A 14,597-nucleotide genomic window follows, 5' to 3' on the forward strand; every position below is an offset into this window, starting at 1 on the left:
TGTGCCAACTATCCACGTCTTGCCTCCGCGTGACAGGCGGAGATACTGTCCACTATACTAACGAGGAAGGATGTCATTGCCCCCAATATTGGAACACTTGAAATAAACCTCACTAGGAAGAAGCTTGCATTTTAATGCAGTACTTTTAAGAGCCATTATTTTACTATCTTTTCAATCTTTCACCACAATTCATTCTTCTGTTCAGAGTCGTCGGGCTGCAGAACGGCCTCAGGGCGGGGGTTGGGGTCTTGGTCCCGTGAAGGAACATGGGGTTCTGTTCCAGTGTAAACCGGAGAACTGGACCGACCAGAGGAAACCTGCACCAACCATGACTTACTGGGTTATAGGGTACGTCAGCCTTCTCTAATGAGTTTATCAACAAACCGTACAAGTTTTATTTGTAAATATTGAGGAGATACTTTTTGATGCGATATATTTTATTTAAGTGACACTTTGTTGTCTTGAAAAAGAAAAGATACTCCCCGTCGGGGAATCGAACCCCGGTCTTCCGCGTGACAGGCGGAGATACTGTCCACTATACTAACGAGGAAGGGTATATATCAAGTCAATATGAGATAATTTGTAACATGACTTTCCAGGGAGGAAAAAAATAGTAATCGGAAAGAAATAGGGCTGTAGGCCAAAAATGCAGCTACATATACAGTATTATGTACTTGAACTTTGAACTAAAGACTAGATTGTATTAGAGCTGCAGTTAAACAGGAGGAGTCATGTGGCCTTGGGAGCTACATGTCTGGTGAGAATTAGTCCTGCACCAGTGGAAATACACGTGGCTTCAGAAAAAGAGAATGAAACATTCAGTTATTCCTGTTTAACCTGTTTTTACCATATTGTCTTGATCGAATTAATCTTTTTGAGGAAATTTTAGATTTCAGCAAAACACCAAAGTAAGGGTGTTATTGTAATAGAGTATGTTACTTAAACATAATTTTCAAATCGTATTAAAGGCAAAGAGAAAGTTTCACTATTATCTATGTTGTCTGTTATAGCGAAATTTCTGCATTTGTGAGAGTAGCCTAATTCACCTCAGGAATGGCTGGAATGAAAAGGCAGCGGGGCATTGTGTTTTAGCTGAAAAGGAAAGGGGGGAAGGGAAATATTCACAGCGGAGCAGGAAGGTGTTCGGGCTTTGAATGGGGATTTGAATTAAAAGGGATCATAGGTTGCTACAGCTGGTCAACAGAGGATATGAGGATTCAAACAGCATTTTTTAAACATTGTAGTGGGAATTAAAAAAGCCTCTTGGGAAAGGCATTTAAAACACGTTTTGGTGGTGAGAAAAGGAGGTCCACCATCAAATATGCGTTTAATAGTTTAATATATAATCTACCAACTAGAAATAACTGTTCAATATGCACAGTGCACTGTTGTTAGAGTCAGACATGTGTTTAATTCTGACATTAGTCCCTATGGAGACTGGTGTATATAAACAGAAAATGACTCGTCCCTGGGTGGGCTTGAACCACCAACCTTTCGGTTAACAGCCGAACGCGCTAACCAATTGCGCCACAGAGACTGGCTCAGCTTTAAGGGAGCATAGACAATATATATTCAAGCTCTACTAAAGCTAAACTAAATTTTTTTCAGCATAAGTTCTATAATAAGGTAGCCTGGCATTCCCAGAACTGCCACTAGGCGCTGGCAAATTAAATTTGCTGCGCGTGTTGGTCTGGACACGCTCCGTTGAAGCTTTATCAAGAAAACCAGAAATCTGGCTATGGTTTCAATTGGTTTTATCTAATATGGGCGCGCCAGAGCCCTTTATATGGTACTCTGGGGAGGACGTAACCGGATGACGACAGTGACGTACATGCGACGTCGAAGCCGTAATAGTAAACATCAAAGATGGCTGCGGATATGTTGTGTGAGTTTGAGACTGCTTTGGCCTCGACCCTTAACGATTTGGAAGACGGCACTCAAATCTTTCATTAGCAAGTAAGTGGAATGTTCTGTTTTGCCGACCGACAACGGCAAACGTTTGATTTAACAGTTTAACAGCTGTTCGCTAAACGAAAGGGGCTTACGTCACCTTGTGCATCGCTTTGATTGGTTGTAGTGCTATCCAACTGCGTGCAGTGGCATTTGAAATGCACGAGTAGGAGCCGCCCCTTGAGTTGGAAATTACTATCGATCGTGGCCAGACCCTCTATCGTTCAAGATATCAGGGTCTGGATTTCCAGGCTAATAATAAGGGGTACATTTGGTTACATTGTCGTTTTTTTATTTACACTCAACAAAAATATAAACGCAACACTTTTGTTTTTGCTCCCATTTTTCATGAGATGGACTTAAAGATCTAAAATTCATTCCAGATACACAATTGTACCATTTCTCTCAAACATTGTTCACAAATCTGTCTAAATGTGTGATAGTGAGCACTTCTGCTTTGCTGAGATAATCCATCCCACCTCACAGGTGTGCCACATCAAGATGCTGATCTGACATCATGATTAGTGCACAGGTGTGCCTTAGACTGTCCACAATAAAAGGCCACTCTGAAATGTGCATTTTTTTGCTTTATTGGGGGTCTGGGGACTCAGAACCAGTCAGTATCTGGTGTGACCACCATTTGCCTCATGCAGTGCAACACATCTTCTTCGCATAGAGTTTATCAGATTGTCAATTGTGGCCTGTGGAATGTTGGTCCACTCCTCTTCAATGGCTGTGCGAAGCTGCTGGAGACGGCTTATGGTGGAGAAATGAACATTCAATGCACGAGCAACAGATCTGGTTGACATTCCTGCTGTCAGCATACCAATTGCACGCTCCCTCAATGCTTGTGGCATCTGTGGCATTTTGCTGTGAGACAAAACTGCACATTTCAGGGTGGCCTTTTATTGTGGACAGTCTAAGGCACACCTGTGCACTAATCATGATGTCAGATCAGCATCTTGATGTGGCACACCTGTGAGGTGGGATGGATTATCTCAGCAAAGCAGAAGTGCTCACTATCACACATTTAGACAGATTTGTGAACAATGTTTGAGAGAAATGGTACAATTGTGTATCTGGAATGAATTTTAGATCTTTAAGTCCATCTCATGAAAAATGGGAGCAAAAACAAAAGTGTTGCGTTTATATTTTTGTTGAGTGTATTTTTTTTCAATCAAAGCGACATAAGTTAGACTGTTGTTGTTTTTTGCAAAGGTTAGACTGTCGTTTTTTGTTTGTTTTTTATTATTAAAATGACATAGGTTAGTACGGTGGCGCTGAGCATTCACCAAAAGAAAAAGTTTCACTGCTAATGTAGCCGTTAGCACACTCAGGATCTCGTAATTATGAGAAAAGATCTCGTAATTACGAGATAAGTATCTATTAATTACGAGATAAAGATCTCATAATTACGAGATACTGATCTCGTAATAACGAGATAAGGATCTCGTAATTATGAGATAAGGATCACCCTCTCATTCATCAATAACGATGTCTGTGTGTGTGTTTGTGTGCAGACGAGGTGAACCTAGCCATAGGCAAACGTAGGCAATTGCCTTGGTTTCCGGACTACAATGGGCCCCATAATTATTACAATTATTTTAAATATTTTTTTACTATTCATTCATTAATCAGCGATCGCATCGGGTACTGAGGGACACTCTTTCGGCTTTACGCCCGTGATCAGCTGCTGAGGTCCAACTGGGCTTTTCTCCTGAATAGTCTATTACGTTGGGTATGAGTCTTGAGTCTAATAAAAAAATAATCAATACGAGAATACGAATTGTGCATTTTGGAAAAAAAGGAGTAGTGTCTGTGGGGTGCTGTATTCTCCAGATGTCAACTAAATTAATAGTTGAAATCAAGTTTTTCAGAACTGTAGATGAGTTAGAAGGGTAGCTTGTTTTCTTTGATGACCTGTCCATATGCCAATCAAGGATTACATTGTGGTCCCCTGCAGCAATCACATTTGTGCCCAGAAGGTCGGGTAACATATCAAAGGTTTTACGGAAAAAGGTAGCGTCATCAATATTTGGGCCATAAATGTTAAGAAGTGTTACATGAACAGAGCAAAGGTACCCAGTTACTATAAGAAAACGACCATTCGAGTCAGTTACTGTAGAGAAATGTCTGAAATCTATGTTTTTCTTAATAATAATTGCCACATCGCGGGCTTTGCTAGAAAAAGTGGATTGAAATATCTGTCCTGCCCATCTGCAGCGCAGCCGGTTCTGCTCTGATGGTCTAATGTGAGTTTCTTGGAGGAACACAATGTCGGCAGATAGAGATTTAAGATGGGAGAAAACCTTTGCTCGTTTAATTGGATGGCCCATGCCTCGCACGTTCCAGCTCAACATGTGGTAACCCCCCTGCTTGTATCATCACCCCCGGGTATCATACAAAGTTATACGCCAAAATACACGTGCAGTGACACAGTAGTTTGTCCCAAACAAAAAGACAGTTAAACCACTAGAACACAAACACATACAGCCCTCACACCCTCCCCACTTTCCCAAACAAAGCGAGGGAAAATACCCTAAGGATAACCCCCCCCCCTCCCCCCCAAACCCAATGTCCTCATCCCCAAACGACGAAGACGGCAGGTTGAATGTAGATTTAAACTTCCGTTGCATCTTGACAGAAAAAAAAAACGCTATCCTCTCTTCATGCAGAGAGGCTCCGAGCGTTCAAACAGAGCACCGTGGGTGCATATAAAACACAAATGAACACCACAATTGAGAAAAGTCACATATTTAGGCACTGTTTGCCTACCACATCCAGCCAATAAGCGAGCCCGACGAGAAAGAGAGGAAAAAAATAAATAAAATAAAAAGGGGCATGGAACACACAGAGGATCAGTGCTCGGTCACCGGGCGATGAGCAAAAACCTCAGCAGCCCGCAAAGGACACCTTGATCTGGATGTATATTAGTTTTAAAATAAAACTCAAATTTGTGATCGACGAAACGATGTGTAATAAACAAGAAAAAAGAAAAGAAAAAGAGAAATAAAAAATGTAAATTAAAAATAAATTAAAAAACAGCTCAGCTGGGGAACCCCATCAACGTTCAACACCAAAACAGTGTGGTATATAACAGTATCTTAAGGCCCGTGTGGGGATGGAGTTAGGGTGACCAGATCCCAATTCACCAGATGTGGGACAAATACTACGTTTGTACGTTAAAAAACACTATCTTTAGATCGGCGCGCAGCAGTTAAGTTACTGTTAAACAAATAGATTATTAAGGCTGCTGCTTCACAACTAAAGCATTTCACTGGCTTCACAATAGCATTTCACTGGACAAACGTGAGTTGGCTTTTATTTTGAAGCAACAGGAAAGTAAATGCTGAAGACGGCAGCACCTTCACAGAGCCCACTGAGCCCAGCAGCTCGACACAGACAAACGGAGACACACATACGCACATACACACAGACAAACGGAGAGACGCACACTCACACACACACACACACACAAACGGAGACTGCCGTCTCAACACAGCTATCCGATAAATGCCAGATTATAAAACACGCATTTAAAAGGGGGGCTCACTGTCAATGACAATGTGGGACAACGTCTCAATTTGCGGGACGTACAAAGCGGGACATCTGGTCACCCTAGATGGAGTAGCCTAGATAAATGTTTAAAAAACAAAAACAACAACAACACCCCACACACGTCAGCTTGGAAAATATTCTTTAAGTGGCCAATATCTAGGGTAAAGTCTGTTTTTACCTTACAGGATGAGAGAGTTCAGTAGTCTGAAAATCCTCAGCGAGCAGAAAATTGCAAATCGTAAAAAGCCTGGGCCTCTTTGGGGCAGTCAAAGAATCTCCTCTCTCCGCCGTGGTCCACGCGCAGGAAACAGAAGGGAAAACCTGACTTTCTTCTCGTATAGGCAGCGTTTCACACCGGCAAAGGAGTTATCTCTATTCTTAAAGACCTACTTCACCGGTTTGAATATGAAGGTGTATTGAATTCTGAGATCCTATGTAGTATAAATGTGCAAAAAAAAAAAAAATCGGTTCATCCTAGCCTGAGAAAAGGCAGAACGAGTGTTTTTTTTAACCCTATATTTCTCTTTCTCGTGACATCACAGAAAGAGAAATATAGGGTTAAAAAAACGTACTTTGTAAATATTACTGTGATGTCACAGTAAAAGACATCACAGTAATATTTACAAAGTACGTTTTTTTTCAAACCGGTGAAGTAGGCCTTTAATGAATTTGTCTCTTTTTCCGGGTATAAGCTTAATTTGCAGAAAAGTGAGTGTTTCCCTCTTAACATCCACCCCTCGGATCTCAAGCAGTTAAATTTGCCATTTAGTATTAGCCGCTCAGGGTTTAAATATTTAGGGGTCTATATCACTCCGTCCATCTCAGCTCTTATGGCTGCAAATTTCACTCCCCTACTTAACAAGACTAAATCTGACTTTCAGAGATGGGGTAACCTCCCTCTGACGCTGACATGCAGAATTAACTTTGTGAAGATGACAATTTTACCCCAATTTCTTTACTTATTCCAATCCATTCCAATATTCTTACCAAAATCCTTCTTTCAATCGTTGAACAAGCTTATTACATCATTTGTTTGGGCAGGAAAACACCCAAGAATGAGTAAATTTGTACTACTATATACATTTGTGTAATTTATGTACTACTACTGGTCAGCTAATATTCCAAAACTTTTGTTTTGGTTCCACACAGTTAACACTTCTTGGGGGTCCATTGAATCAAAGTCCTGTTTGTCAACATCTCTCTCGGTGCTGCTGTGTTCCCCTCTTCCCTCTGTCCTGTCTAAGCACACCAAAAACCCAATTGTGTTGGCTTCCCTTAAGATCTGGTATCAGTTCCGGCGCCATTTCAAATTCTTATCCTCGTCTATACTTGCTCCCATAGTTGGTAACCACCTATTTCCCCTTGCTTTAGATGCCTAATTTTCTCTGTGGAAAGCAAAAGGCATTAATTGCCTCTTGGATTTATATGAAAGTGGAGTTTTTTCCAGCTTTACAGATCTGGTTAAAAAATTTGGCTTGCCACGCTCACATTTCTTTCGTTACTTACGAATAAGACACTTCATTTGCACCCAGTATCCTTCATTTCCCTCACCACCCCCCCACTTTGCTCTGGGAGGAATTACTTAAATTAAGTCCCAATCAGAAAGCTCTTATATGCCGTGTGTATAGCGGCCTCATGTCGCTCAATAACAAACCTGTGCTCAAAGCTAGGGTTGCATGGGAGAAAGAATGAAATGTGGATTTCACAGATGAAGGGTGGGTTAAGGCAATCGACAGAATGAGCTCAACATCATCCTGTGCTCGTCAAGGGCTCATACAATTTAAGGTATTTCATAGGATCCATTTTTCTAAAGCCAAATTGGCAGAAATATACCCTGACGTAGACGATAATTGCAACCGGTGTGGCTTTGCCCCGGCTGACCACAGTCATATGTTTTTTCTCTGCCCAAGACTGAACAATTTTTGGTGTTCGGTCTTCAAAACATTATCTGACGTCCTGCAGCTAAACCTTCAACCATGCCCTTTGATAGCCATTTTTGGGGTCCCCTTGGTGCCTTCTACCTCCTCAAGACCGCAAGCAGATGTCATTGCTTTCTCCTCTCTTGTAGCTCGGAGAAGGATACTTTTTGAGTGGAAGTCTCCAAAGCCTCCCCTCTCATCTTCATGGTTGAGTGATGTCATGTTCTTTGTCAGGCTAGAAAAAAGGTAATATTCCTTGAGAGGCTCTATACACAAATTTGACCAAAGGTGGCGCCCCTTTATCTATTTTTTTAATAATCTTAAATCGCTTCCCGACGGCTAGAAGATGGCCTTGTTTGTTTTGGGGTTTTGTATGGTTATGTGTACATGCGGTGTGTCTGACTGTGATTGTCCATATTAAGGTGTAATATTTGTGTAGTTGTCTATTTTGTTACTATTTTTAGTATGTTTTGTATTTCTTTTTTTCAAGTTTTAAACACTTCTATCTCGTCAACGTCACCGTACCCGAATCCTAAATATCCCTGTGTTTAAAGACACATGCGCTCACATTTATTTACATTAAATTGCAATCGCAGTCATTTGTGCAGTTATGTAAAATGTTTCACTAAGGAAAATGACAGAAAAAGTAACGCACAGTGAGTTTGATGAGTAATTTTAATCCGATTACTGGTTTGGAGATAGTAACGCGTTAGATTACTCATTGCTGAAAAAAGTGGTCCGACGCCGGTAATGCGTTACTAAGTAACTAAGTAACGCGTTACCGGCATCGCTGGTTGTCACGATACCAGAATTTCACACTCAATACCGATAGTCAGAAATATACTCAATACCATTTTCGATACCGCTGGGGGTAAATGACCAAAGATTAAGAGCCTTTGAATATAGGTTATATAAACAAGAATAATACAAATAAACTATTAACAATACAAACTAGTTTTAAGTTGTCAGAACAAAATTTAGCTACACCTGTCCAGAAAGGTGTGTGACTGCCCTAAATTTTCTTTGCAATTGCCAAGCATGTGTGTCAAATAAGCTTTTTTACCTTCACCTGGACTGAAATTTCATGTCAATCGGCTTCTCAATTTCTCATTTGGGGCTTGATAACAGCACCACCATGTGGCTGATTGCTTTGAAAAGTAATAGCGCATACATACATCGTCTTATTTTCTAACCAATATGGTAATAAAGGTTGATTGACTGAATGTTGATATAAAATATCAACATTGACAAAAGAGATTTTTTTTTTTTAAAGAGATTTTTTTGGCACTTTTTATGCTTTATTGATAGTGTAGAGACAGAGTTGAAATGGGGTAGAGACATGCAGAGAACGACCGCGGGCTGGAATCGAACCCAGGTCCGCTGTTGGCCGAGGCCCATGGGGGGACGCCTTACCAACTGAGCTAAAGGCGCCCCATGTCAAAAGAGATTTTGACAAGGAGCGTTCGCAACGAATCGCTGACTCCACCGTTAACATTTTGTGTGTTTTGGTACAAATTCCCATCATCTTATTGGCCTCTTGTCTATGAGATTTGATGTTTCTTTCTAATCAATCTCTCCATAATCAAGCCATTTTTTTCCTTTCAGGCGGATGTTGCTCGAGCCCGTCCCTCAGGAATTCTACGTGTGTTTCCACGACTCGGTGGCAGAAGTTCCCGTAGAGATGGCCTTTAGACTCTCCTTTGGTCTGGCTTTGTGACACAGCGTTTTCTCTCATTAGAACAGTCAACAGAGACAACCCACAAGATTTCACATTCTCAGGAAAACAGTTCAAACTGCGGTGTTTGTAGCAAAACACCCGAGAACAAACATGGGGTTTTTAAGCGACATGTCTAAGCTTCTGTGGGAAGATCTCACATGAGCTACGTGCAGTCTGGATCCAACAATGTGCCTCTCCGTTTCTTTCTGCAGAGCGTGACCGTGGCCTTACAGTAGTGATAAGCAAATAGCACCTAACTGCATGCCAACTGAGTTAAGATAATTTTTGTGCGTCATTGCTCACCAAAGATGTGTGCAAAGATCATTATGTGTGTGTAGACAAAAAGCCACTCAATCAGTGTATACCTCAAGCATTTTGGTGTATGAGTGACGAGACAAGACCGACCAGTGAGAGCAGTCGCCCTCACAGTTTGCCGAGCTGCACCAATAAAAGTCATGCTGCTGCACACATCTACATGTTGACAGGGTAAATAAGGTTATATTGCTGTGTCTACCATATGTATGCAGTGTTGAAACCGCATTTCATTTGTTACTTTATTTAAAATGTACAGTTTTTCATGAAAATGGCATCCTTTGTTACAGGAATAAACATTAAAAATTAAACAAAGCCTTACAAGTTTTTCTTGTTTATTCTTTCAAAACAAATTTGCTTGTTGTCGACGACTTCTCAGCCTCTAAACATAATTTTACATCATTGACTAAATGAAAAAGAGAATTAGTGAGTGGCAATATTTCTACTCTCCAAACCTGTACAAAATGATTCATTTCATGTACTTTTCAAATCATAAATACTGTTTAATATATGATTGACTAGTACAGAGTTTTTTATTTTGACAGTTTACATGTCCATAATTGATCTGTGTCACCAGCATCACTGCAGGGAAAACCATTATTATTAATACTGATATGACACAGTCAACAAAAAAGTAAATAAAAATTAAATTCACATTGTACACTGCGAGTCCTCAAAAGGTTTGTTAAAAGTCTGAAGTTCAGATGAAACCTTCCATGCTCTAAAGGTGCGGTCAGCGATTCTGGAGAACACTCATTGTCAAAATAAGTGAATATCTCCTCACCATCCACTACCTGTCAATGTGCTTGTGAAATGATTTTTTTTTAAATCTGCTTATAGAGCCTAAGCTGTGTATTAACACTGGATTTTTTTTCCCAGCACACACATACAGGTAGTGGATCGGGGAAAGAAAGCATTTTTTAGAAACCAATCATTTTCCAGAATCGCTGACTCCAACTTTAATGCAATATTTATCAAAATGTTATGACCACGTGGTTTGGTATAACACAACTACACCTTTGTCCTTTTAGAAAATATTTGTCCACTTTAAAAGGTGAGGTCAGCTGACTCCACCTTTAAGTTCAGGCTGCGGTCTGAACGAGCAGCATATTCCTCTTGTAACAGTCGAGGCTGCAGAGAGGGACCCCGGTCTTTGAGCAGCAGTATTTCTTAAAGTTGTTGCAGCCGTCGACTCCACAGTTCACTGGGGCGGCTGGTGGGAGGCGGGGAGGCGCGGGGGCCGGAGGAGGAACCCCCGTGGGGAAGGAGATGGCCATGCCCTGGACCGAGTCGCTGTAGCGGACCATGGGGCACTGACTCAGCTTGGACTTCCTCTCTCTCATGCTCTTGATCTTGGCTTTGCTGGTTTTAGTCAGTCTTTCTATAGTCTGGTTCTTACTGTCTTCAGCCTTCTTGGCGGCCTGCGCACGTCTCTTCCGGGCGCGCTCCTCACGCTTCTGCATCATCTCCACGGTCATCTCCTTCTCCTTGTAGCCCATGGGCAGCTCCAGGAGCGGCTGGATCTGCTGCTTGTGTAACAGGGCTTTCTGAACACAAACACAACACACTAAGATTCAGTGTATGTCATGACCATAATAAACACTCTGCATACATGGTACCAATATACCGTTCTCTATTGACGATTGTATGTCACTCTTTTTTCTGAATATTTTTTGGGTGTTTTCCCCTTTATTGGACAGTACTTAGCACAGAGTTGAAATGGGGACACAGGGGAAGACATGCAGGAAACTGCCCGGGCTGGATTCGACCCGGGTCCACTGCGACAAGGACTTTTGCCTTAATGTACAAGCTCTACCAGTGAGCTAACATAGTATGTCACATTTAAAGAGACACCTTATTTAATAGAGATAAAGACAAATTAAAATACACAGACATTAAAATGTCATAAAAGGAGCAGCATTAAATCATAAAACCATAAAGAGCAGCATTTGGTAAAAAGGAAAAGTGCTGATGTACACATCACATCTGTATGTGCTATATATGGTACCAGTGTGCAGCTGTTCACATTTCAGGGATATTCCTTTACAGCTACATTGATCATTTTAGGTATTTCCCATCTTTCCTGCTCCCGGTGTGTTCCTCACCTGTCTGGCTGTGAGCAGAGACTCGTCGATCTCCTTCTTCAGCTCTCCGTTGTCGTCAAGCTCTCCTTTCTCCAGAGCGTCCAGCCAGCGCTCCTCCTCGTCCACCGGCGCACACAGCATCGAGTCAGAGTCCATGTCTGGCATAGGGGAGGTGGCCAGGTTACTGTCTTCATCTGACACAGCACAATCAAGATAAACAACTTATTTATTTCACACACAAAAAAACTAAATAATTAAAAGAAATGTCGGAAAAATAAATATATGGTCTTCCTTTATTATATATTTAAATAATCTTGGTAAACATAAGTTTAATATTTGGGTTATTTGTTGTATCCAAACTAATATAGTATCTACTACAGTCTTTGGTTGTTACATACCCAGCCAGGCCCGATACTGCTCCAGAGGCACAGAGGGCTCTTCGTCATCATCGTCATCATCATCGTCGTCGTCATCGTCCGAATCTTCGACATCGTTATTATGAATAATCATGAGAGGAGATGGAGGACACGCCACGCCGGGATGCACCGTGAAGGTCGGAACGCTGATACGGACAATAGGGAAACAGACAAAACTCAAAACTAAAACTTCACTGACTGAGTGGTCGGGTTTCGGTGCAATGGTCACCACATTAATTCCCTTTATTACTTATTAATAATTGCTCTACAGGTTACACACACATGCCTCTATTTCCTAAACACCCATACATTGAGATTCCTAATGTGTAAATTGCCTGTCTTTGCTGCTTGCTGCTATTTCTTATTGTGTCAAAGTATTGTCCTCTTTCTTGTGTCTTGTCTTGTTAACCATGTTATGTCTCTTTATCGCTAAATAAAAAGTTTAAAAAAACAAAACACGGGGTGCTGATGTTGAAGTGGTGAGAGCGCCCCACAGAGGCTCAGTCCTCAGACAAAGCAGACCTGGGTTTGAGTCCGGCCCGGGTCTTTCTCTGCATGTCATTCCCCCCTCTCTGACCCATTTAATCTCTGTCTCTGTTAATAAAGCAAAAATGCCAGAAAAAAATCTACAAAGAAAAAAAACGTAAAGTCACCACCACAGACATACGTTTAGTTCGCCATAAAACCGAGGGCCCGTCTCACCTCTTGGTCCCCAGCGTCTGTCCTCCCAGCTTGATCTTGAGACGGAGCTGCGGTGGGGGCCGAGGCACCATGACGACGGGCTCAGGGGCCGCGGGGAAGCTGTGGTGCTTCCTCTTGTGCTTCTTGTGTTTCTTGTGTTTTCGCTTGTGAACGCTGTGCAGGCTGGAGCCGCCTTCACCTGAAGCAGACAGGAGTAAAGAGCGTTCCAACTATTACAAGAAAGTACTAAATCATGTAAACTTACTCCACTTATTAACATCAGTCATGCAAATATACCCACCAAAGGATTTGATTCTCGGATGAAGAGAAATCAATTTCGAGAGGGGGGGCTTTTCACATATAAAAAACATATATTATAAAAAACGACAGTGTAACCTATGTCGTTTTGATTGAAAAAAAAGAATCAAATCCTTTGGTGGGTATATTTGCATGCCTGATGTTAATGAGTGGAGTAAGTTTCATGAGCGTTAATTAGATTGTGTCAAGTGTATAAGGATGGATGCTAACATTATCTGGTTTCTAACTTTTGCCAAAAGTTACAGTTTAGCTAACAAGATAACGTTAGCTGGCTGCTGATAGCCATGGACCTATTATTAAGGTCTGCTGAGAGCCCACCCTGTTAACTTCAAATGTAAAATGTCTTAATAGTTAACACTGCTGCTGTGTCATGAGTAGTGATTCCTAAAAAATAAAACAGTTTTGAACAATACAGTAGAGTAGATATTTGAAAGCAATACAGAATGCCTGAGAGCCTTACTGCTTTATATTCCATTATATTTACGTCAGTGGGAGCCTTTTGTCTTCTCCTTAACAGAAATTAAGACATGCCCACCATAAATAAATACAGAAGGCATAAATTAGTTCATAGAAATTCACCAGAATGTACAAAATGGTATGTTTGAAACTATTTTTTTCTGGTGGAGACCCCCAGACCCACACTTATAATGTTCTCCTTCCGCCCCCTCCCTCCCCCAATGTTGAAGCGAAACCTATGCCCTTGAACAGAAGGATAAGTATACCTCTGCCTATCAAAATTAAGTATTAAATTCCAAAACTCAAATACTTACCGAGAAACCTGGGGTGAATCATGTCTTTCCTTTTCCCCATTGAAGCGACGAGAGGGACGTAAACAACAGGGACAGGACGGGACAGCTGGTGTGCAGCTCTACATAGCAGCAGAAATCTCAAAGTCTTCTTGAATACAGAGCTGTGTCAGCAGACGAAAGAAACACACCAGAATTGAATTATTAATCAGACTCCCAACATTAATAGTAAGTAGATTTTATGAGACTGATTTAGATGATAAGCTATCAACTGTATTTATCTTATTTTCAAGATATCTGGAAATGGATATGGATAAACCCCGACGCCCTATTATTGCATTTAAAAACAAATTAAAGGCAACCTTAAAAGTGTATATTTCCAGAATTGTAGGAACTAACATGCATGCATATAATCCAATATTGATGAAGAGGGCGATTGTTAAGGTTGATTTAAGGGCATGCACATATTCTCCTTTGGATATTACGCGAAGGAAAGAGAGGCATGTTTTCCACTCCTTTTTCATTACTGCAAAAAGTAAAGTATATGAGGTTTGAACGAGGCCGTTAGCTTCAACTGAAACTGTACCTTATTTAGCCGGCATATCAACTCATGCTAGAATGAACGTAATGACAGAAATCCCATCGCAAAATACACTTTAGTTTCCAGTTTGAGAAAAGCCTACAAAGCCCGAAGGGGGTATAATCACCGTAACTGTTCAAATTTAAAATAACTTGACAAGCTCTGTCACTCGAAGTTAGCACGACTAATCTAAGCTAACAACACGGAAGTTCAACCGCATCGTCATTTCCGGTGTCACGCCGAGGTTTGCCTACCAGAATAATGCAAATGCGGACAAAACTGTTTTATTAAAATATATTTTATAATATTTAGGGGG

The 14,597-nt window shown here is 41.1% G+C and overlaps 2 protein-coding genes across 4 annotated transcripts in view; one reads left to right on the forward strand and one right to left on the reverse strand.

Moving 5' to 3' along the window:
* intu (inturned planar cell polarity protein) overlaps positions 1–9,171 on the forward strand; it is a 54,631-nt gene extending 45,460 nt beyond the window's left edge. For both annotated transcript variants that reach the window (XM_080051555.1, XM_080051554.1), the window contains exons 16-17: positions 206–348; positions 9,033–9,171. In XM_080051555.1, the coding sequence (XP_079907681.1) occupies positions 206–348; positions 9,033–9,144 (255 nt within the window). In that variant the 3' untranslated portion in view covers positions 9,145–9,171. The remainder of the gene's footprint in view (positions 1–205; positions 349–9,032) is intronic.
* Positions 9,172–9,201: 30 nt separating this feature from the next.
* ino80b (INO80 complex subunit B) lies at positions 9,202–14,474 on the reverse strand. 2 transcript variants are annotated; one of them, XM_080051557.1, is made up of 6 exons: positions 14,288–14,474; positions 13,726–13,865; positions 12,659–12,836; positions 11,939–12,102; positions 11,562–11,698; positions 9,202–11,003 (listed from the first exon to the last, which is right to left on the reverse strand). In XM_080051557.1, exons 2-6 carry the CDS (start codon positions 13,763–13,765, stop codon positions 10,539–10,541), a joined length of 984 nt encoding a protein of 327 aa, XP_079907683.1. In that variant the 5' UTR covers positions 13,766–13,865; positions 14,288–14,474; the 3' UTR covers positions 9,202–10,538. The 2 variants fall into 2 exon arrangements, with proteins under 2 accessions (XP_079907683.1, XP_079907682.1); XM_080051556.1 differs by having other exon boundaries at positions 9,204–11,003; positions 11,562–11,734.
* Positions 14,475–14,597: the final 123 nt, after the last annotated feature.

This window comes from Ammodytes marinus, assembly GCF_949987685.1.
Source record: "Ammodytes marinus genome assembly, chromosome: 23".
NCBI classification, from domain to species: domain Eukaryota; kingdom Metazoa; phylum Chordata; class Actinopteri; order Uranoscopiformes; family Ammodytidae; genus Ammodytes; species Ammodytes marinus.